At 31.8% G+C, this 25623-nt stretch overlaps 1 protein-coding gene across 4 annotated transcripts in view; it reads left to right on the top strand.

The window, feature by feature from the left end:
• The window catches only part of LOC107447408 (uncharacterized), a 39872-nt gene extending 28450 nt beyond the window's left edge, over positions 1 to 11422 (top strand). For all 4 annotated transcript variants that reach the window (XM_016062317.3, XM_071179390.1, XM_016062319.3 and 1 more), the window contains 2 exons: positions 8329 to 8574; positions 11253 to 11422. In XM_016062317.3, the coding sequence (XP_015917803.2) occupies positions 8329 to 8574; positions 11253 to 11392 (386 nt within the window). In that variant the 3' untranslated portion in view covers positions 11393 to 11422. The remainder of the gene's footprint in view (positions 1 to 8328; positions 8575 to 11252) is intronic.
• Positions 11423 to 25623: the final 14201 nt, after the last annotated feature.

Consider the following 25623-nt stretch of genomic DNA (forward strand, 5'->3'; position numbering starts at 1 on the left):
TTTTTTTTTATTTGACAATAACTTCGTCAAAAAACATGTTTTTTTGGAATTTTTTTTTAAATGAAAGCTAAAAGTCCAAATTTTTCAATGGTATAATAAAAATTAACAATATCTAACCCCTTTGTGCCCGTACATCGCGTCAAACTTCACAAAAAATTAATACAATTTTCTATGATTGTTTAGAGTGTAATTGTACATAGTTGCAAAATATATTAATTACATACAATTAGAGTACATAAAAGTAGAGATTTTAAGCTTCAAAATGAGCTAAAGCAGAAGCATTTTTGATCATTTTTAAAGAAGTTATGACACTTTTAATTTTGCCATTTCTTTATAAGTTTCTAGGTGTACTGATACTTTTAAGCGGTACTGTATATATATATATAGTATATATATAGATAGATATATATGTATGTGTGCAACGTAAGTAAAGTACCTACAGTCCCAGTCCATATTATTTGATGCACTATAAGATTCTATGTAAAATTATAATTATCAGCTGATACTATACACCTGTATTGTTCTTACTCGGATGAAACCGGTTTACGCTTCTGTATCAATTAGTTAACATTGTAGTGCAATACGTTAAAAACAAATACAGATAGTCTGTAAGTATATAAAAAATCTCCCGAATTAAAACCCATTACATGTATGTTTACATATGTTATATGTATTGTATATGTTAGCGGCAGAGTATGAAACCCCGGCATTGTATAGAATGCCGGATGTTTTTAGGCAAAGTATGAAATGTGAGAATTATTACATACACTTTCCCTAAGCATTGTATATAACGCCTAGGCATTCTATAGAATGACAAATGCTATTTAGGCAAAGTATGAAATAAACGTCCTGATGAGGTTATTATGTAAATGATGTGCACGTTACTGCGAATCGGTTACCGAAATCGGTGGTTGTTGACTTTCATCGGTGAATGTTGACAATCACATAGTCGCTTTGGTGAATGTCCGAAATATTTATTACATCAGATTTGATATTAATTTATTTGTGGATATAATTACATTTATACGATATTTTAATACTTACTGACGTAAGATTAGAAGGAACTTCAGTGTTTGGAGTATCGGGCAAATATATACCGGGCAATGGCACTTGACCTTAAAAAAATAGCAGTGTAGGGTATACCGAGTAGTGGCACTGAACCTTAAAAAACAGTGTAGGGTATACCGGGCAGTGGCACTTAACTAGACCTAGTATGACTAGACCTTTGGTAAATGACCGAAATATATGCTAGGTCTAGTTAAGTGCCACTGCCCGATATACATTTGCCCGGTATACCATACACTGATGTTTTTTAAGGTCAAGTGCGTCTGCCCGGTATACCCTACACTGATGTTTTTTTAAGGTCAAGTGCCATTGCCCGGTGTACCCTACACTGATGTTTCTTCTAATCTATCATCAGTAAGTATTAAAATATCGAGTAAATGTAATCATATCCACAAATAAATTAATATCAAATCGGATGTAATAAATATTTCGGACATTCACCAAAGCGACTATGTGATTGTCAACATTCACCAGTGAAAGTCAACAGCACCGATTTCGGTCATTCGCAGTAACATGCACATCATTTACATAATAGCCTCATCAGGACGTTTATTTCATACTTTGCCTAAATAGCATCCGGTATTATATATAATACCTAGGCAATGTGTGAAATATAAATAATTTCATACTTTGCCGACTCGTTTTAGGCATTCTATGCAATGCCGGATTTCATACTTTGTCAGTAACATATATAAACTCGTGCAAATCATGTGATTATTAAAATACTACAGAGCGTCAATCACTTGGATCAAATTAGTATAATATATACTAATATAGTGCTTGATATAATAAATATTCTATATTTATATAACATATCGTCAAATTTATACTATATATCGTCTAATTTAACCAATTGATACACTAACATAAACAAGTGCAAACCAGTTTCAGTCACATAAAAACAATAAAGCTATATAGTATCACCTGGCAATTAAGGTTTTACATAAAATCTTATAATGCGTCTAATAACTTGGCCAGGGACTGTGCGTATTAGGAGTTTTTCACTTCATACCAAAAAAACTAATACCAAATTAGCTGAAAGTCAAAAAATATTTTAAAAGAGCGAATTTACTTTATGTTACCAAATTAGAAACTGCATAATCTGAATCTAACAAAACAATAATCTTAACTATTTTTGAGAAAAAGTATTCTCAGGACAGTATTTTTTTTAAAAATTGTTCGCCTGTAAACTCATACATAAACTTTTATTCAATGCATATAGAAGCTAATAAAATAAATCTAAGAATACAATCTGTATTATTGTGGCTAAAACGAAAAAGTTCTCACTTATCCGAACAAGAATAACAGAACACGAGTATTACATTGGCAATGCTTGATTTGTTGTTGTTCCACTATAAAGCATATTAATCTTATGGAGAAAGTTGGCATGAACAGGTAGCATTATCCGGAATTAAAACCTATTATTCAGGATTCCTAATCAAAAACTGCAGGACAATCTTGTTTTTGAGGACAGTAACCTCTCAACATGGTTTCAGTGGTGATTTCATAAAAACTCCGTTGGTTATTAAACTCCATATTGAGAGACAGCAAAACAGTTAACAATAGAAAAGGGAATATCCCTTAATATATTGAAATATTCCCAGCTATAAATGAAATGCAGAAAATCTACAAAAGAATGCAGTTTGAGGATTGTGCTGATTTGGCCAATTCCGCTACAGAATATTTGAAGTTTAAACACTTGAAAATTACTGCCAGTTTGTAAACTGCAGTAATTTTTAGTAGTACCAACTTCAACATTTTTACTGTTAATATACAAAATGTCTGTATTTAGAGGTGTCGTCTATTGTGAGTGATAGAAAATACTAACTCTTTTCTAAGAAAAATTCTTTGATAAAAATTTTTTTAAACTTGATCTATTATCTTGCTCAGATGAATTAGTTAGGAATTTTCTGAGTTAACAGTTTGAATAGCGTCAATTTATGGTTACCTAATTGTATACGAGAAAATAGCAATTAAATGAATTATTATTTAAGAGTGCTTTTTACCAAAAATTTCTAACAATGTAGATTTGAGTTTTTTTCCCCCTAAGTTTTGTTATTTTTCTAAGTTTAATTTTTATAAGCAGGGAACTCTTAACGAATTTTTAAAGTAAGCAGTTTTATAAATCTAATGCTCATTTTGGTTTAATTAAAAATACTATGAGTTATTTTTTTTTCAAACAAAATTTGTTTAATTTATAAAACCTTATGTTTAAGCAAAAAAAAAAGGTATATTGCTTTAAATTATCTAAATTTATTGAAGACAAATTTCTGAAACAGAGTGAAATTAATAAATTTTTGAAGGAGGGGTTTGAAGTTAAAAAATCTGGATTAAATATCCATTTTATATATCCATCAAATATCCAAATATCAATTTGTAAACTCTTTTGATATAAATTTGATTAAAATCCAAACTAAATATTTGTTTTGGTTAGACAAAATAAGTATAATTTTTGTTTTGCAATAATCCTTGCTTAGTATGAATTCAAATAAAAAAATTAACTAATTAACATTGACTACTTACCTTTACTTTAATATTGTTTTTACCATAAACCTTGTGAAAAAGTGGTTTTCTTAAGCCAAAAATAAATAAATAATAAATAAATAATGAAAATTAATTAAATTAAAATTAGTTATAAAATTACTAAAATACAGAAATATTTAAATACCTAATTTTAGGCATATTTTAAACTAATTAAATTGTATTAAAATCGCACTTAAAAGTTTTTGACGACTTTGAATTATAAATAATTACAATTGAATTAAGTATGTTTTTCATGAATTTGAACTTTTATGAATATAAACAGTGTAAGTAATTTCCGTTATCAATATATATGTTTAGAATTTTTACCTAAACATAAGAAATTAATGTATAATCAAAAAAACGAAAGAAAGAAAAGAAATAAACATTATAAAGAGCTGATTTACCAACCAGGAAAGTAAGATCGAAGACATCAAACTCTTTCAATTTTACATTACAAAGTAACTGTATTTTTTCTGCCGATTCAGCAGAAAAAATACTTCTGAAACAATGACTGCATAATTACTTCAAATTTACAGCAGAATAACCACTGATTAAAAGTTTCAGTTTTTTATAAATTTATGATTTTAAAGTGACCTCACTTAAACTACAGTAATTTTGAAGGCAATAGCTGAAATGTTTTCGAAATAAATTATTGATGAATTACTTCACATTAGCTGCAAAATAATTGCTGTGTTTTTACAGTTAAGATTGCACTACAGAATATTCGCAGTTAATTCCAGAAAAACTATAAAATTACCTAAGTTCTGTTGAAAAACTGCAGTTTATTTTTAGTTGGGTTATACTAAAACAAAAAGTTAAAACTTTAATATGAGATCTGAAAAAATTCCAAAAACTTTTGCAAATTCAATAAATCACCACATGCTTTGACAGAGATTCTAGCACGGAATCAGTTTTTTTTAATATTCCATAATCATACACGTTTAACACTTTCAATTTTTGTAACTTTGTCTCGATAAATAATTTAACTGAATAGTATTTCATTTACAAACGCTGAAAAACAGCTAATTTAAATGGAAAATGCATATAACACATTCTAAATTATAGTATTTAGAATGTGTTAGAACATTAAAACACAAAGAACAACAAAGTATATTATTAGAACAACAAAGTATATTTACTTACCAAAAAATAAAACAGCGTTTCTTCAGAAATAATGATCTTTTATTTCTTCTTGATTCAAAACATTGATTAAACTTGCTATAAAATTCTTGCTTAAACATATTGAGCAAAAATTAAACTTCAAATAAAACCGAAGATCGTATTTAAATCGTATTTATTTTGATCGTAGAACAAAACAATTTTATTTATGATGATGATGACTGACGATCAGTTTTGAAGCTTCTTGCAGCTTATAGCTCGACAATTTTATTGAGATGTATTATCGTTTGCTTTGTAAAATAAAACAATACAAATTCCAGCTTACATCTCACACTCAATTAAATGTTAAATAACTCACTCATGCTTGAGCGAAACCCACTCTATTGCTTAAATATTTACCACTCAAGTTTGATTGTACGCAAAGCAAGTATTTCGCTCAAGTATTCCATTCAAGTTGAGTTTAAAAAATTTCACTTTTTTTGAGAATTGGGTATAATATAAAAAAAACACAACTACTTCCACTTAGTAGGAATAACATTTACCATGACGCAATCTTAAATTCAATGCCACTATCCACATAAATCAATTATTAATCAAAAATCGAATATCAATTACTATTCTTTATAATGCAATAAAATCTGGCGAGCAGCTATTTAAACGATCAAACACTTCGTTTGTTTATTTGTGGCTTGAAGTTAGGCTCGCAGAAAATGCCGTTCATGGGTTAAATTTAGTAGGAATAACAGAACCTGTGACGTAGGCTATAGTATACCCAATTCACTTTTTCTTTTTAAGAGTGTAGAAGTCCTTCACAAAGGCAAATGTTTCACAATTCTTAAACCAGAACTTCCCTTGTCTTCTTGGTCGGATGCAAAATTGCAAGGCTATGGAGCTTAACATTGGTAGTTGTTAACTCAGAATTGGGTCAGCTGTCCAACGATTATTAAATAAAATAAAATCTATCAACGCAGAGCCGCGGAGGCTCAGGAGACCGGGCATGCGCCTCTCAATGAGTTGAGCTAGGTTTGAACCCCTACGATGGCTGGTTGATACGAATTCTAAACCCGGCTCGCACAGACCGCAGAGCTAACCTGAAGTATCCTCAGTGGTAAATGGATCATGGGTTAGGACCCCCTCAGGGCAAACTATGGGAGGTTTTCGAGGTTTGTGGGAGGTCAAGAAGAAACTCAATTAACCCCCTTAAATCACAATCATTTCTCTTTCAAAAAAGAGGGAGACGTGATGCATAGCCACCGAGAGTGAAGGCCTCTCAGTAGATTTGTGACGTCATCCTCTGACGGGTTAGCGAAGCATAAGATAACGCGGTATTCAGGTTTGTATTAAGAGAAAACTATAATAAATAATTCAAACTTTTGAGCCACGTAATATATTTTTGCCTCAGCTAATTTAATAGCACTTAAATTTTTTTTCAAGTGGTGAATTTTTAGCTTTTTCNGTGGCTATGCGTGTTGGCTATGGAGATAGAGCGTTCGCCTTCTGATGAGGTGAACTGGGTTCGAATCCCAACGATGGCTGGTCGATACGAATCCGCATCCGGCTTTCACCGACTGCAGCGTAGACGGATCATGGGTTAGAGTCCCTTTGCCGTCAAGCTAACCGTGAGCGGTCCTCCTCTCCATGTAACGCAAATGCTGGTTAGCGTTAGTTCTATCAAAAAAGTCCTCCACGAAGCCAAAATTTCTCCCAATACTTGATCCAGGAGTGCTCTAGTCTTCTGGATTGGGTTCAAAATGACAAGGCTACGGCGTTGAGCATTAGTAGTCGTAAACCCAAAGATTGGGTAGGCTGTTCAACGACGGTTATAAAATAAAATAAAAAAAGGGAAGCGTATAGAGAAAAGAAATCATTTATTATATTATAACAAAGCTTTTTGTCAAAAAATAATATCTTGGGTATCAATTTTTCAAAAAAAAATATTGTTTTTTTTTCTTTTGTTATAATTACTGTATTAAAATCTTTGGCATCTTATTTTTTCTGCTCTTTCATCCTTCAAGAAAACTGCAAACTCAAAGAATTCCCGGAAGTGTTGAAGGTCACAATCACGTAACGAAATCGGATACGAAAACGTACTTTGTCTGAATAAACATTGTGACAGTCAAAACATTTTGGATAATTATTCTCTCAAGAATTGTTGTGATTAAATGCGAATCTCAAACTTTTTGCCCTTTTACCCGCAAAGATAACTAGTGAGAAAAAATAATTCTACATAATTTTCCATGACTTCAATAACTACTAGTCGAAAAATCTCGAATTAGAAAATACCGATTTTATAACTGTTCGAATCATTTCCCTCCAATTTTTTATATTGTATTTTAAAATTTCGCAAATTTTTATAGCTTACAACTCAACATTTTTGTCTAACCTTACTGATTGAATAATAAATAGTGTTATTACAAAATTAGTTTAGTTTTTTACCGATAAATTATCTCTGGATAAACGAACTTTATAACTGAATACTGAAATTTTCCGAAGCATATCTAATACTCTCTCCTCATCCTATTATATATCTTTTCGAGATTGTAGCTATTCCACTATTTTAAAGGCCAAAATTCCAAATCCATCGAAAAAAAGGTTCTATTTACAGTACGTTTAGTTTCGTTATATAATTAATAGCACTAATTAATTGGCATATTTGAGGACGATCCTTCGAACAAATCTAGATTATTCTGCGAAAATCCGATCATTAAAATAAAAGTTATTCAAAGATTTTTCTCACCGTACATGTGTATAAGGTGAGACAAGAAAAAGTTGAGTTAAACACTTTGTTAATATAGATTCTTTTGAGGTGCGATGGCTCTAAGAATAGGGCATTCGCCTTTCAATGAGATGAACCGGGCTCGAATCCCAGCGATGGCTGGTCGATACGAATCCGCATCCAGCTTGCACCGACCACAGTGCTGATTGGAAATATCCTCAGAGGTAGACGGATCATGGGTTAGAGTCCCCTTGCTGTCAGGCTAACCGTGGGAGGTTCTCGTGGTCTTCCTCTCCGTGTAACGCAAATGCGGGTGAGTTCCACCAAAAAAGTCCTCCACGAAGGCAAATTTTTCCGAATACTTGATCCAGGAGTTCCCTTGTCTTCTGGATTGGGTTTAAAATTTCAGGGCTGCGGAGTTGAAAATTAGTAGTCAACTCAAAAATTGGGTCTGTTGTTATAAAACACTTGGTGACTGCTAAAGACTTTCATTTCAGGAGTCAATTACAACGAAGAATTTTATTCTTAAACTTCTTCTTCAGAAAAAAGAATCAGATTCTAACAACGCTAAAACAGTTTTAGTTTTTACAACTAAATATTTCAACACATAAGGAGCAAAAACAACCCTTTTGTCTTTCCAAAAATGTTACGCGCGATAATAAATATTTCTTGTAAAAATATCTGATAATAATTTTTTTTAAGGAATTAATTTCCCATTTAATGAAAGGAACGCACACATTGTAAGGTAAAATATCAAGCTAGTATATATCTAATCTCAAAACGGAAAACTTTCTTTAGCAATATAGATAGGGCCCCATCCTAAATGAACGAAAACTGAAAAAAAAATTGAATATGTTTTTGAAGAACAAACTATTTTTGCAGTTAATTTTTTTTCCCTTTCTCAGCCAGTTATAACTTCATCATCCTCTGCTTTTTTGGACAGTTCTGCAGCCAGATATGCATATCGTATTGCAGAAGATTCCAAACCCTTCTCTCTGTAGTGGCCGTGTGCGGGATCTTTGAATCTGGCATCATCATCACTTTCCCTCTCCTCATTGCTCACTTCATACCAAAGAAGAAACAAGCAGTTGCTGTAGCATCCAGCAACATACTCTCGTCCCCAACTGTTCTTCTCGTGCCCCTCATCATTGGTAATTCTCTCATTGGTCATTTATTGATAATTGGTAATTCTCTCTTATGTATGAAAATCCAAAAGATGCACTATAAGATTAATTTTTAAGTAAAATTTTAATTATCATGTGATACTTAACAGTTTCATCGTTTTGACACGACTAAAACCGGTTTGCGTTTGTGTATCAATTGGTTAGTATTGTAATGCTATACGTTAAAAATTAAATACAAATAGGAAGTGTATAAAAAAATCTCCGGATTACATGTGTGTTTAACTATAAAAGTATTGCCTATGAACTCGCGCGAAACATGTCATTATTAAAGCATTACAGTGGGTCTAGTAATTTGGTCTAATGATTATAATATACTGATATAATACCTGACATAATAATTATTCTATATTTATATAATATATATTCTAATTCATCCAATCGTCAAATTTATATCGTCTATCTTAACCAATTGATACACGAACGTAAACAAGTACAAACCGGTTTCAGTCGCTTAAAAGCAATAAAGCTGTATAGCATCTCTTGATTATCAAGATTTTACATAGAATTTTATAGTGCTTCTAATAATTTCGACAATGACTACGCTCTCGATATCTCGAACTTCGATATCTCGAACCTTAATATCTCGAAATGTCGAAAAATATTTTTCCCTTGGCATGAATACATTCCTGGGCCGACTGCGTGGAAAGAGACTTTTCAGTCTTAAAAGTCTCAAACTGGAAGACAACTGCCAGGCAGAGACAGGCCTTGAGGAAGTTGATTGAGAAGGCCAGGGCCCACCCGGGGCTGTTGTGCCATTGAGGAAGGAAGGAAGGATGAATACATCCTTCCTTCCTTCATGTTACATGTTAATTTGAATCCCTATGTCGAAGGGTTTCTTCTCAAAACCTTGTTAAGTCGAATATTTTTTCGAAATAGGAAACGAATTTTTCGGGAAAAAAAATCACAATGTAAATTTATTGTATACCAATTCTTTTCTATTTAATATGACGCGCAGAGGACTGATCGTAAAGACACGGTTTCCAGAAGAACACCGAAGTCAAGCATCTCTGGCTGCTGTCAGTTAGCGGGGTGGGTGACCACTTTGATCAGCCTGCGTAGGGACCGAGGGTGGGTGGCATCGGTCTTCGTTAAACTGTTCTACCATAAAGTGCTCGACTTCACGAGCAGGTCATCGGGCTACCGAAGCAGGGGTGCCATCCCCTCTGCAGAGAACCAAATTGCGATGGCATGCCTTCGGATTATCCTCAGGGATGCTTCCCAGACCGTTGCCAATAGCCCATTGTGCAATGTAAATAAATACCTATATACTTATTTAATGCATAATTATTTTCGTCCCGCAGTGGACTGATTGTTAAGACACGGTTCCCAGCAGATCACCGAAATCAAGCATCGCTGGCTGCGGTCAGTGTGCGGGTGGGTGACCACTTGGATCAGTCTGCGTAGGGACCGAGGGTGTGCGGTATTGGTTCTCGTTAAACAGTGCTACTATAAAGTGCTCGCAGGTCGTCGGGCTACCGAAGCGGGGGTGCCACCCCCTCCGCAGAGGATCAAAAATTGCGATGGCATGTCTTCGGATCATCCTCCAGGATGTTTCCCAGACCGTCGCCAATAGCCCATTGTGCAGCTCTAGTGCGACGTAAATTAACAACAACAACATAATTATTTTCGTCTTACTTTTAAAAATAAAATTATAATTGTTGTATTTAGATTTATTGTCGACTATCATTACATGAATATTTATTATATTAAATTGTGTGTTATGACACTACTTTTTAGAGTTATATTTTACAGTATATTTTTTCACTCTTTGGAACATATTTTGTTCTGAACTTGCTATTTCGAAGACTCGCTATCTCAAACATTTTTTTAGCCTCCTTTCAACTTTTAGATATCGAGAGTATATTGTATAGACTAGTCCTTGTTTGTACTTACAAATATGCTTTATTCGCGTTTTTGTTTCTTTAGTTTACAAATCATATTTAGTGCATTTCGAAGTTACCTCTAACTGGCTGAATTTAATAACATTTGAAAATTAAGATCTGCAGAGGAGTTACGAAATTCTAATGAAGGTATTTGAATGAGTTACGAAATGCTAATTGAGATGTTAAGGTAAATTACGAAATGTTATTTAAGTTATTCAAATGAGTTGCAAAATTCCGAAAGTGCAGACGAGTTACGAAATGCTAATTAAGCTGTGTAATATGAGTTAAGAAATCAGACAGTATTCGAAAAGAACAAAAAGAATGGACTATTTACAAAAACCAACTAACATTTTTAGTATCTAAATTTTTATGCCATCTATCACGAATTAAAATCATTCATGCTATTATGATTGCAAACAGCTTACTGCTTTCCAAATATTATAGATGACACATGATAATAAATTTAAAAAAATATTTCACTATTACCATTATCAATATAGAAACGGATTATAACTTGATTCAACCATTAGGAACTCCACATAACAAGAATAATACACAAATTCTGAAGATAATTCGCATTTCAGTATTTCTGAAAACCGTCTGAAAATGAACAATTCGGATCTTTGTATTTGAAAATTCGGTAATATATTTACAAGAGTGCTAAGGTTCTTTTTTAGAGCAACCGTTACATACACAACTTTTCATTTTTTAAAATGTGTCGGATAATAATAAATGTAATGTTTTTTTTCTTCATCTCCCTAGGATACTTTCGAGACATGAAGGGTTGCTATTCTGGTGCCTTCTACAGCCTAGGCCTGACCTCCCTCAGTTGTTGTTGTGCATGGCTCCTTGCCAGTTGCACTTTCATCAAATATAAAAGTGTGACGAAAAATTGTAAATAATGTATAAATAATGTTGTAAATATTGAAAAAGTGAAATTATTCTTTTTTTAAGGAAAATTATAACACAATTCCGATAATGTTAAATGCTTCCCATAAAAAAATTTTTGAAGAAAAAAAAAATTTGTATTTTTTTTCCAAAAATTGCATATTGCAAACTTGCATATTTTTTATTTCATTAATAAATACAAGTAACTAAAACGAAACCTAATATACACAAGTTTTAAGTTTAAATTTAAATTTTGTATGTATAAATTTTTTTTTTTAATTTATCGTCAGTTTACTATCCCGAGTTATCAAGGGGGAAAAATTTAAATATTAGTCTTTGTATGATAGTTTTTCAAACAAGGAACAGCACAATGAGATACTTTCCAAACACCAGTGGAGTGATACGCCATTATTTTACCCTTTTTTCTTATATAAAATTCTGCCACCACCGTATATAAAATAGCACAGAACACGTGTGCAGTCCCACAATCCAACAGCAAAACTTGGCAAACATAACTCGGCAAACTTCCAATCAAAGTACATTATTATTTTGCTTGAAACCGAGTAAAAACGTGATAAAACAGTGACAAATTCTGCTAAACCCGAGTTATCTCGGGAAAAAATATACATACCCGAGTTAACTCGGGACAAAATATACATACCTGAGTTATCTCGGGACAAAATATACATATCCGAGTTATCTCGGGACAAAATATACATACCCGAGTTATCTCGGGACAAAATATACATACCCGAGTTAACTCAGGATAATTAGGGAAGCGGTTAAGAGCTGGTAAAAAGGGACCACCTTTTTGAAAATCAGCAAAATCACAATAATAAACTGAATAATGTGCTTCAAAAACTTAAAATCGTCCAATTAAAATCTTAATTGAAAGTTTTGACTGATTTTGTTGTTAAACAAAGGTTTGAAGAAAATTTGTTCAAAAGTGGCTTGAATAGAGACATATTTCTGCTGCAATTCATTCAACTAGCCGTTTTATTGGAGCTTGTTAGTTTCATTTAAAACTTACCAAAGGAGATGACATCATGAGAAAAACAAATTTATTTTAGGAAATAGATTTTAAAAACAGTTGAAGTAAGATTTAAAAAAATCATTAATACCCTTATGCAAATCAAATACTATTACAAAAATATTCAGAATACAAGTTGCAAAATCAACCAATACTCCAATGGTAATGCAACAGTACCGTCTTTTTTTTGCATGGGCAACCTTTCTTTCAGGCTTTCTTTCAGGGAACCCTTTAAGAATCTTATTTTTTATAAATTGTATTTAAAAAAAGCTAAGAATAAACAAAATTACCTTATATATTTTTTTGAATAAATATATTCCATTGTATAAAGTGTGCATTTTTTCTACAAATAGAGATTGATTATCATGCAGACACCAATAATTTGAATAGCTTATCACCAAGAAAACTTAAAAAGGCAACCGAAATTTATTTTTCAGCATTCCAAAGAAAATTTTAGGTGCTTGGCCATTGAAAGATATTTTAATAACTGTTTAATTTGACAAAATAATTCATACCTTGTGATTTTTTTTAAAAATTTAATTATGTTTAATTAATTTAGTTATATTAATGAACTTTCATGGTTTTGAAAACTATTTTAATATTTGAGGCTTACAACTGGCTAGCATATCAATTTTTTTTTTTTTTTAAATTATGCGTAGTTTAAAAATGACCACTTAAGATTTTGGGATTATCAAAATTAGTTAAATTTTTTTTTAAATTATTGCATAATTTATTTTATATATGTGAGGATTTTTGGTTCGTTTTGAAACATTATGACAAGTTATACGGGTCTTAAAACAATTTTATGCCAGTGGACCCTGTATGGTAAGAAGCCGGACCTGTAATGCAAAGTAATAAATCAGAAGATCTTGAAAAAATGAATTGTCCATACAAAGAAATAGTTGGTAGTCTTCTATATCTTTCATCGAGAACAAGACCAGATATAACTTTTGCGGTAAATAACAGTAGCAGAGAATGTTGAAAATCCATCTAAGAAAAAAAACACAAATGCAAAAAAAATTTTTAAGATACCTAAAATACAGTCCCTTGCAGTGTGTGCATAGAATCTTATAGTGCATCTAATACAGTGCTATTAGACGGACTATAAGATTCTATGTAAAATTATAATTAGCAGGTGATACTATACAGCTGTATTGTTTATACTCGGATAAAACCGGTTTGCATTTGTTTAAGCTCCTGTATCAATGGGTTAACATTATAATGCAATACGTTAAAAATATATACAAATAGGAAGTAGGGTAAACTAACCAGTGAAGGAACACTTAAGCTTCGCTTGCATTTTGAAAAATCATATTAGTTTCAAAATTCATAATTTTAGTTAAATGACAGTGTCAACATAATTGTTACTAATTGCAAATTATGTAAANACAATACAAAATGGTAGAGAATTTATTTATTACAGGAAAAAAAATTATTTGCAGAAATCGCAAACATAACTGGTTCTTTCAGCCCCGGCACAATCTAAGTGTGCCGACATTTCGCCCCATTTCATCCACACCTCTTCCCGAGTGTCTTCAGAGAACAGTCCGACGATGAATCGTATCGTTGCATTTCCTTTTTTGAAGGCCTTTCTTCTTCCCACCCCTGCCCCCTAGACGGTCTCTTACCCCGGGAAAACTCAAGGACGTCTTCTTGAGAGCACTTTTGTCAAGCGACTTGGTCAACTGATCCTTGTATGGTGATGAGACTGGATCTTGCTGCTTTGCGTCCACGAATAGTGGTTCTCTTCTGAAGGAGTTTCACGTGGTTAACTCTGGCCAAGTCAATGACGTCTGGATTTCGACCATCTAAGATGAGTAGAACAGTCCTTTGTTCAGTAGGAATGAATGAAGTGAGTGAACCATTCGGAAAACAAATTGTTTTGAACCCATCCTGAATGATGGACTCTACCAATTGCACCATCAGGAAATCCTCTCATTAGAACTTCGGTCATGTTTATTCTGGGTCTTGCTGTTTCGCGTAAAAATTTACTGAAATTTTTTTTGTTGTTTAAAAAAAGGTGGTGTAATTATGAGAACTCTTTAAATGGGGGCCCATATTTACACCAATCCCACTTATAAAAGATGGCCACTATCACATGTAACCTAAAAACATGCATGACTAAAGGTGTGCTTCAAAAAGTTGCTTAAGATCTCCGGTTTCTGGATATCACTGTGAAATTATTTTTAACTGAACATAAGTACATGAAAAGAAAACTATTTCACATGCCTCTCAAAAGTTTGCAACCCAGAATAAACACAAATTTGCACAAATAACTCACGCTGCATCCACACTACTTGAAAGAATGGTTCAAACTGTTCTCTACTATCTTATATTAGCAAATGGCTCCATCGGCAGTCCTCGCCGCCAGTCTTCAGTATTTCCCATAGTCACTAGGGAGGGGTGCCCATATTTACACCTGTGCCCATTTTTACACCTTCTCCTCTATTATATATCGTCTAATTTATCCACTCGTCTAATTTATATTATATATCGTCTAATTTAACCCATTGATACACGAACATAAACTAGTGAAAATCGAGTAAAAACAATACAGCTGTATAGTATCACCTGATAATTAAGATTTTATATAGAATCTTATAGGGCGTCTAATAATTTGGAAAGGGACTATAAGTGTTAAAATGTTATTAATGGAGAATTAGTTGCCTATTGTGATTATGCCCGAAATTCTGAAACTCGTAAAAGTACGACAGGTTATGTGTCTGTTTAAATCCAATAAGTGCGTATTTCAGAAGACAAGTTCCAACATCAAGTATAGTTTGTCTATCGTAAGAACTCCCCTCGCGACAAAGACCATCTGCTTCTGTGGAAACAAGTATAACATGGAAGGGATCCTCGATGATAGATTATAAAGGAGGTTTACCAGATTGCCGGACTCATCTGCCAGTTGGAGACTTATGTAATCAGATTCAAGGATTTTTTTTTCACATTCGCGTGAATAGTTTTTTTCAATATTTAAGACTCTTTACCATTATCAGTTGCTATTTTTTAAGCACAGAAATGCACAGATATTTTTATTTTTAAGCACAGATATTCTATTATGCACAGATATTCTATTATATTTTTAAGCACAGATATGGTAAACATATTCTGGCATTAAGGGTAACGTAACGAAGATTTTTTTTTTAAATATTTCTTCTTAATTTCACGCTAGTTTCTCACTATTTACTCAATTTAACATGAATGTAAATTGATCTTCAAATGGATTAATTTCTAAATTAACACATTTTTTTTAAAGCAGCCAACTTTTCTTATAAGTTTAATTTTCTGATAAAAGTGAAACGCTTAAACTTATTAACTTTCTGTAATTAATTTAATTAACAGTTCAGGTTATCTATGCAGGGGGGGGGGAGTTAAAGGAAGAAAGTTAAAACATGTAAAATAGAAACTTACTATAAATAATTTAAAAACCTTTCAGAAATGAAAACTTTTAAGAACAAGTTAAAAAAAAAGGGGGGTCGAACGTTTTAAACAATGTTTCGAACGCGAAGGCATTTATCTTCACTCTAGGGCTAACTCAATAGCCCGGGAAAAAAAGATTGCCATTTTCTCGCTGACTCGAACCAAAACATGTTTTAAACAGTTACCCCACACATCGAACCTCGTAGCCATAGTCACCACCACCATAATGGAATAATAATAAAAAAAAAGAATAAAAAAATAAAACTGCTCGAGAAAGGTTCAAATTTCAAGATCCCCTAGCACCCTTTAATATCAAGGTATAATTTTGAAACTCGGACCCTAAGTAGCGGACTATGGTCAAAACAAGGCTGCTGAAAAGAATTTTTATAGGCATATTAGGGGGGTCACAGTGGACCCCTAAAGGTATATTTCGAAGATGAGAGGAAAGAGCTTTTGAAGCGAAACTGTGGCAGACTTCACATATCGCCGTGGACTGGAAGGTAGGCCACCAGACAAGCAAGTTCGCTGCAGGAGGGAGGGGTCCTGGGTTCGAAGCCCAGGGACGGTCAAGTTTTTAAAAAAAATTCTTCTTTTATTTTTGTTTTTTTTAAATTACATTATTTTTTTATGTGTTTTTCGATATTCTGAAGGTTCCTGCATGTGGGAAGAAAAGAATTTTTTATTGGGAAAATGGGAAAAAACAGGAAAAATCCAGGAAAATCAAGTTGTTTGCTCTTTTTCGACTTCTATTGTAACATTTTGGATATTCTAGCATGCATGGGGTGTTTTCTGTGTGTGAAGTCCAGCAAAGAAAGCGTAATGGAATAATAAAAAAAAAAAATAAAAAAATAAAATGGCTCGAGAAAGGTTCAAATTTCAAGACCTTCTAGCTCCCTTTAATATCTAGGTATAATTTTCAAACTCGAACCCTAAGTAGGGGTCTATGGTCCAAACAAGGCTGCTGAAGATAATTTTTATAGGCCAATTAGGGGGATCACAGTAGGCCCCTAAAGGTATATTGCGAAGATAAGAGGAGAGAGCTTTTGAAGCGAAGCTGTGGTAGGCTTGACGTTTCACCGTGGACTGGAAGGTTGGCCACCAGACAAGCAAGTTCGTTGCAGGATGGAGGGGTCCTGGGTTCGAATCCCAGGGACGGTAAAATTTTCGAAAAAATTTTCTTTTTTTTGTTTTTGTTTATTTTAAATTATATTATTTTTTTATGTGTTTTTCGATATTCTGAAGGTTCCTGCATGCAGGAAAAAAAAAATTTAATTGGAAAAGAGTGAAAAAACTGGAAAAATCCAGGAAAATCAAGTTGTTTGCTCTTTTTCGACTTCTATTGTAACATTTTGTATATTCTAGCATGCATCAGGTGTTTTCTGTGTGTGAAGTCCTGCAAAGAAATCGTAATGGAATAATAAAAAAAAATAAAAAAAAAAGAATAAAAAAATACAATGGCTCGAGAAAGGTTAAAATTTCAAGAGCCCCTAGCTCCCTTTAATATCAAGGTATAATTTTCAAACTCGGACCCTGGGTAGGAGACTATGGTCAAAACAAGGCTGCTGAAAAGAATTTTTATAGGCCAATTAGGGGGGGTCACAGGGGGCCCCTAAAGGCATATTGCGAAGATGAGAGGAGAGAGCTTTTGAAGCGAAACTGTGGTAGGCCTCACGTATCGCCGTGGACTGGAAGGTTGGCCACCAGACAAGCAAGTTCGCTGCAGGGGGGAGGGGTCCTGGGTTCGAATCCCAGGGACGGTCAAATTCTAAAAAAATTTTCTTTTTTTTTTGTTTATTTTAAATTATACTATTTTTTTTTATGTGTTTTTCGATATTCTGGAGGTTCCTGCATGTAAGAAAAAAAAATTTTATTGGGAAAATGGGAAAAAACAGGAAATTCCAGGAAAATCAAGTTGTTTGCTCTTTTTCGACTTCTAATGTAACATTTTGTATATTCTAGCATGCATGGGGTGTTTTCTGTGTGTGAAGTCCAGCAAAGAAAGCATAATGGAATAATAAAAAAAGAATAAAAAAATAAAATGGCTCGAGAAAGGTTCAAATTTCATGACCCCCTAGCTCCCTTTAATATCAAGGTATAATTTTCAAACTCGGACCCTAGGTAGGGGTCTATGGTCCAAACAAGGCTGCTGAAAAGAATTTTTATAGGCCAATTAGGGGGGTCACAGTGTTCCCCTAAAGGTATATTGCGAAGATGAGAGGAGAGAGCTTTTGAAGCAAAACTGTGGTGGGCTTCATGTATCACCGTGGACTGGAAGGTAGGCCACCTGACAAGCAAGTTCACTGCAGGAGGAAGGGACCATGGGTTCGACTCCCAAGGACGGTGAAATTTTCAAAACATTTTCCTTTTTTTTTCGTTTATTTTAAATTATATTATTTTTTTATGTGTTTTTCGATATTCTGGAGGTTCCTGCATGCAGGAAAAAAAAATTTCCATATTTTCCAAAAATCCATATTTTCCCTTTCTTCAAAATCTTTTTAGCAGAAAAATCAGAAATATTAGGATAACTACAAATCGTGTAGTAAATGATTTATTTTAATGCAACTATTATACTATTTGTTTTAAAAATTAAACTATGCTATTCTTATATACTAATTTTCACTATTATACTATATGCTATTTTATACTATTATACTGTATATTACACTATTTTTATACTATTTTTTACTACACTACTATTATTATACTGAACTACTTTTTTTTTTTACTATTCAGCTATTTTTTTACTTTTATTGTATAATACTATATCTACTATACAATTTTTTTATTATACTATTTTCTTTTATATTATAGTAAAACCGTATACCATTTTTTTAAAAATTATATACTTGTTATGTTTTGCAACTGTTTGGCGATCGTTGAGGCGCTCTTGGCGCATTTTGTCACCCCCGTCAGAGGCATGTTTGAAATCAAGGTAGTTGTATGCTTATCTTGACTTGAAGAGGGTCTCCTTCTCCTACATCAGTGTTTCCCAAACTTATGACTTATGTGTACCCTTTCTAAATTTTTCGTAACGCTGTGTACCACTAATAAGAAAATGAATGCATTTTTTTAAACTATGTTTATTTTTCTTTCTTGGTACAAAGTTGTGTTAATAAGTTTATTTGCATCAGTCAGAAGGATGATATTGTTTTTGCTGTGATAACAGGATAAAAATTATATTTTATAAAAATAATCAGAATAAGTAGAATTTATTACAAACCTTTACTATAAAAAAATTGCACAAAAGTTAAAAATCACAACTGGCTGTTGACACCACTAATTATTAACTGTTAACTTTGCAAATAATCGCCAATAGAAAAACTCGTAATCGTAAATTTTCATGGCTAGCTTTGTTTTTAAATAAAAATTTTTGAAATTTTCATTTGTTCCAAGATATTTCGCATACCCCCGTTAAACTGTTCCCGTACCCCTGGTGGTACGCGTACCACAGTTTTGGAAACACTGTCCTACATGATTGTGTAAGAGCTGGAGGCTCTGAGTTAAAATAATAGTTTCGCCTAGTTTCTTTTATTTTGAATAAAGTTTATTGTTATTAAAATCTGGTGTGATTATTTGTATTAAAGAACGGCATTACAATACTATTTTTTAAAACCCTATTTGAGAGTTATTTGGAAAATGTATATTAAAAATGCATTTAAGTTTAAGAATAATTTTTATATTTAACAAAAATTTATTAATAAACTTGTATAATGGCATTAATTTGATCCGGAGACGCGACATATAACATAAATAATGTAAGAGCTCATTCTGAAAGAAAAACAAGTCTCATTTCATAAAAAAAAAGAAAAGATTGTTAAAATATTTTTATTTATAATCAATCATTTGTCAATTTATAATCATTTGTCAATCACCAAAGAGAATTTAATGATTGTCCCGAAGAAGACCTCAGGGGTGTGGGGTCATTTTTTAGGACAGGTTTTAGCAAAAGAAAGGTAATCTTTTTCTTCGGTCTATTATGTTAGCCCTAGAGTGAAGAGAAGCTACCCTCAATGAAATGCGCTATTCTTGTTTCCATAGCAGCAGACTTAGTGGCGGGGGGAGTTCTTGCCGTAGACAAACTTTTTTTTTTATCGTAGCTGTCCACGGACACGTCAACCAACTATCAGTTGTTTGATAATGTAAAAATATTTATTCCGTTTTTGAGGAATGAATAAAAAATAATTTTCTATTGCGTTTAAGTGCAACTCTTAAGAGGGCTCTACACTCGCCATCTTGGGTTCTAAGTTAAATTTTTAATTTTTTTTTTCTCGCTATTTTTTGCACTTAACAAATTTTTGATGATATAGTATTATTAGACAGAACCTCTTGAAAAAAAGGTCGAAAATAAAAGGGCCGCTTTGTTAGAAACAGCGCTGGATAGCTTTTAGAACTTCTATGCATTTTTCCCCAAAACTGTAAAAGCAATTAAAAGATGCGAATTGGGGCTTTGAGTAAACAATTTAAAACAATGCGTTTCTCAATATTTTTAAAAAAAGTCTAATACTATTAAAATTTAAATGAATAAAAAGCGAGGAGGTTAATGATCTCCTTCAACTGCATTAAAAACAGTAACAAAAATCTAATAATTGTTTACTATTTAAATAACTGTTGAATGCTGCGTTCTGGCATAATTTTGTGCGAAAAAAAAATAATCGAGAATATAAAAGGCTCGGGCCTTACATGTATCAAAAGAGTGAAAATATTCATCATCAGTTTATTTGTAAAAATTGAATGAATTAAAAGAATTTTCCCGTCTCTTTGACAGCTGATGGAGAGGAAGGGCCTCAATTATATCCATTTCCAAACTTAAATTCAAATATTAAGAAATTTTCATTTTGAAGCACATTTATCTGATTGAAAAAGTCTAACGAAATCCTAAATATCACAAATCACATCTATGATAAAAAAAATATAATATAAATTACGTTAAGATCGTAATTAGAGACGTCATCTCTTAGCCCAAAACGTAAGAAAAGTTTCAGTTTTTAATTTTAATATAAAAATAGAATTACCTCTTTCAAATTTTATATTTGCATTTTGATCGTAAATTTTAATATCGAAAGCGTCATTAAATTCTAAAATATTTGTTAGGATAATACTACTATCATATTTACTAATACTACTATCATTTTATCATATGTGTTTTCTTCAACCAATTTTTAATTTATTTTTTTCAGTTTAGTGAAATTTCGTCCTGTCCAAGTCGGCACAGTTGTCAAATTTTAATGGGATATTTGATAATCTAATAAAAGAGCGTATTTTTTCGAATACAGTCAAAAAATCACATGCTACATTTAGAATTAATAAAATAAAAAATATTTTTTCTTTGAATAACCAGTATTGCTTTAAATATATATATATATATATATATATATATATTTTTTTANATTAATATATATATATATATATAAAAATCAAAGACTATTACACTTCGCTTGTCTATAAATTTTAGTGCACTACTACTATCAAGTTTCAAATTTCTATTAGAAATTTTGCTTTTAAACGAGGCAGAATATAAAATTCAAATTTAAAACTACTCAAAACACTGTTGTGGTTGTCTTATACTAACAAGCCTATTTATGAGGCAAAGGAGTGAACTTCTTCTTCTTGTTTTTCAAGTGGTGCCATCTATGGCCAAGAATTTGACTTCGACAACACACATACGTCACAACCCGTGTTACAGGAAAGACACATCCACACACCATTCATCAATTTGCAGATAGTAATATTGACTTGGACCAGAGAACGATCAATCTCCGATCCAGTAACCCCAGAGATATTGATTTATTATGGGAACTTGGAGAACTTCGTGACCCCGACAGATATAGCTTGCACCAGTCACTATTTCTTAATCAAGGAGTCTTCAGCTAGGGAGGGGGATCGAACTCACAACCTCTTGGAGATGGGCCAACCAGGCTCTGCCGGCCTATATGCTTCATTTAAAATTAAAAAATATTATTTCTTTGTATAACTAGTTTTGCTTTAACAGAAATATTTATCAATAACTAATTAAAAATCATAGACTATAACACTCCGCTAGTCTATCAAGTTTTAGTCTAGTACTACTACAATCAAGTTATAATTTTCCATTAAACAGAAAATAAATTTCGAATTAAAGCTACTCAAAATTCAGAGTATAATTTTAATGTAAAAGAAAACTTAATTAATAACATACTATAAAACTTTTGACAGGAAGGAAAAAAAACTATGGGAATTAAAAAAAATTACATTGTTTGTTAAAACATGCATTGTAAAATTAATTGACCCTGAATTAAATATTATGAATCAATAAAATATATTTAATTAAATATTGATGATACTAAATATTATTTTTAAACCGCGGAAGAACCTTTTTACATTTTATACTTTTATTTCGTACTCTTACATGAGCTTTAAAAATTTTATCAAGAGTTACACTTAAGGCATTGTGATTTGATAATTAAATTAAAATAAAGTCGCATCTTGATATAACGACCCTCGTGGTCCGAGTAAAAACGGACAATATAACCAGAGGTCGCTATATCGTGAATGTTCGAAAAAGAATTTAATAACCGACAGAAAATTTGGTAATGACGAGACTTTTTTTCCATATTAATATGTATGTAAAAGTACTCTTTAAAATAATATTTTACGGTGGAGAAAAACGCGTTAAAAATAAGAATGCTGGTTCAAGAATACCATTTTCGATACCTAAAATATGTTAAGAAAAAAACGAAGACCACATGTTTTAACTCGATAATAAAGCACATAAGTGACAGTCCATTAAACAGGTGAATACAATTTTTAAACAAAAAAATGTGTGATTAATAAATTTATTGTATCATTTGGAAAAAATAGTTACATAGATTATGAAGGACCAAGGAGTTAAATAGGAATTAACAGGGTCTTCATTCGAATGAAATTCAATGTGTTTTACACTTATTTTGTTGTAACATCAAAAGAAATAATGATGAAGTAATTTCTTTGAAACTTTCATTAAATCAAATGACTACATTTTAGTCGCCGTATTGTAGGAGTGCACAGTTTTTTTTTTGGGGGGNTTTTTTTTTGGGGGGGGGGTGGAGGGCCACTTGTACAGAAGGTAGATTAACGAAGGGTCGAACGGACATTTAGTCATGTTAGCCGAAAATATAATTTTTATACATACATTTAAGCACTAAATGTTTTTATCAGCAAACTTATAACATATTTAGAGAAAATTAAACACTGAATTATTTAAATATGAAAAAACTTATATTTATATGTTTTTTTCCTTCATTTTTCACAATAAATAATTTATCAAATATATNGGAAATATAAATTCTAACCAAACAGAAGCTTAAAGAATGATAGATCAAAAAATATACGCATTTTATAGAGTAATATAAATTTGAATTAAATATTTTAATGAAGGAAAATTTATGTTTAAACTAAAACCAAATTAAAAGAAATTTTTTATTGCGTTCAGAAGTTCCCGCCGTCCGTATATCAACACTCGACGGGCCGCACGTGCCATAGGTTGTGCACCCCTACTGTATTGGAATGAAAGTACGAATAGGCAAAATAACATTGCATCTATGGAATATGAAACAGGACTATAATGGGGATCTTAATAATGAGCTTAGACTGTAATATTTTTTTAAACATTTTATTTCCTTTTTAAACGGCCTGTGTAGGGATTAAGGAACTGAACCAGAAGGTTCACCAGAACCAGAAAGGTTCTGGATTCGAATGCCGGGCAAGGCATGGATGTTCTTTCCTCCTCTGTACTATCTGTCCTTACTGTGGGAGCAACGTTGGCGCACCTAAGATGGTGCCCCTGAAAGAGAGGTTAACAAAACTGCCCTATAAATCAGGGCTAAAGAGATAAATGCCTGAACTGACGAAAAAATGTTAACCCAGGTGGACATTGGAAAAAGAAAAAAAAATTTTTTTTTAATATTTCGTTAAAATTGGAATAAATGTTTAATTTCACTAAACTTGGGCTCAATGATCTGAATAGCATTAGTCGTTTAGTTGAAATAATTCTTAAAGAGAATTATTTAATTTTTAAAGAGAATAACAAATTACCACTTTGTTGTTAATTAATAACGTTAATTTTGTCTTTAGAAAATGTTTTACTAATTATTTCTAACACTGAATCTAATTGAGATATGTAAGATATAGCTGAAAAAACTGTTGTTTAAATAAAATAAAAATATCTACATTTGTTGTTTGCAGAAAGAGATTTCTTTTAAAATTTCACTCTCTTCTCTACGATGAAAACCGATTATAGAAAATGGAATTCGTTTGTGACGCTTACATTCCTTTTTTTTTGGGGGGGGGGATGATAGCAGAGATCAATTTTTTTTATCAATGAGTAAAAAAACTGAGAAAAATCAAATTTTCTCAATTCTCCCGGTTGCGATTGTGAACCCAACTCAAAAATCCTGAAAATTTCTTGAGTAAAATCATTAATGACGCATTTAAAAAAATAACGTCTTTAGAAATTTAAATCATTGATATTTTCGAAGCATGACATTCTAAATGAAATTATATGCATCATAATTTAAGGTATCCGACTACCTTAAAAAAGAGGATTTTCACGAAAAATCACTTTTTTATTTTATTGCTTTATAATAATGCCCAATTTTTCTAGTTTTAAAAACTGTTTTGTTTTTGAATGCACGTCAAGCAGAACTTTAGTTATAGCTATTTTAGTAACAGATGACAGCTGTCCAACTTACCGGAAATTACAAAAATGAAGCCGGTAGTAGGTAATAGTTTCGGTTCCATTTCTATTTGTGTGTTTATTTTTCTTAGATATTTAATTTTTAAAAGCTCTTAAACTCACGGCTAATAATCTGAATTATATTTTAATTAGATTTTACGTTTCGTGGTTACTGTTTGTGGGTAACATGAAAAGTTAGCNTCGATGATTTCCGGAAACCTCCAGATCAAGATTGGAGAAAAATCCGGACCGGATTTTTTCAGAAGCACAATCATCTGTGTCAAGAGAAAAATTCCCTGTAATTTCCGGTGCCGTGGCAACCCCATATTTAATTCTTTAAGACCGAGGAACGATTTCTGATCAAAAAGTTATTTAAAGGAAAATAATAAATAAATTTCTATCTCTGCAATTTGACATTACAATTTAAATTTTTATGGATGACCATTATAATTTTTCTTAGCATTTATTATATTTCGATAAACCTTATTAGAATACCGAGAATTGAATTTTGGTGTTAAATAACAGATTGTAATTAACAGTCAAGATTATTTTTTACTAGTTTTTTTTCCATTATGCAATATCAGATTTCTTCTCTGCAGTTATTTTAATAGTTTTTATTTTAATTAATGTTCGATATTTTTTTATATTCTATTTATAAGAGTAACTCTGATAATTTTTTTTTTCAAATTAATTAGCGATCAACATAACGCTGATGTTTTTAAATAAACTTAAGTTTTTTTCTTTGTTACTCTTTTGTTTTTTCCCATATTTCAATATTTTTTATTAATCATTAAAAAGATTTATGAACTACCATAGTTTCTACTACTTTATCTTTTATTTTTTATAAATCATTATTTTAATTGTTAATCTTATTACAGGAAACATGGCGAAATATTCAAATTCAGATTTTCGGCTATGCTCAGTTTGTTGATTCCTGTTTATTTCAGATGGACGAGCTTTTATTAATAGTCACTTTACATGTAAAAATGTTTATGTTATTATATTTTTCATTCTCTCAATTCGAAATCTAAAGCATGTCTTTCATTATTATTACTTTTTAAATTATTAATTTTTTTATAAAAAAATCAAATATTCAGATTGCT

The sequence above is a fragment of the Parasteatoda tepidariorum genome, chromosome 4, assembly GCF_043381705.1.
Source record: "Parasteatoda tepidariorum isolate YZ-2023 chromosome 4, CAS_Ptep_4.0, whole genome shotgun sequence".
Classification (NCBI taxonomy): Eukaryota; Metazoa; Arthropoda; class Arachnida; order Araneae; family Theridiidae; genus Parasteatoda; species Parasteatoda tepidariorum.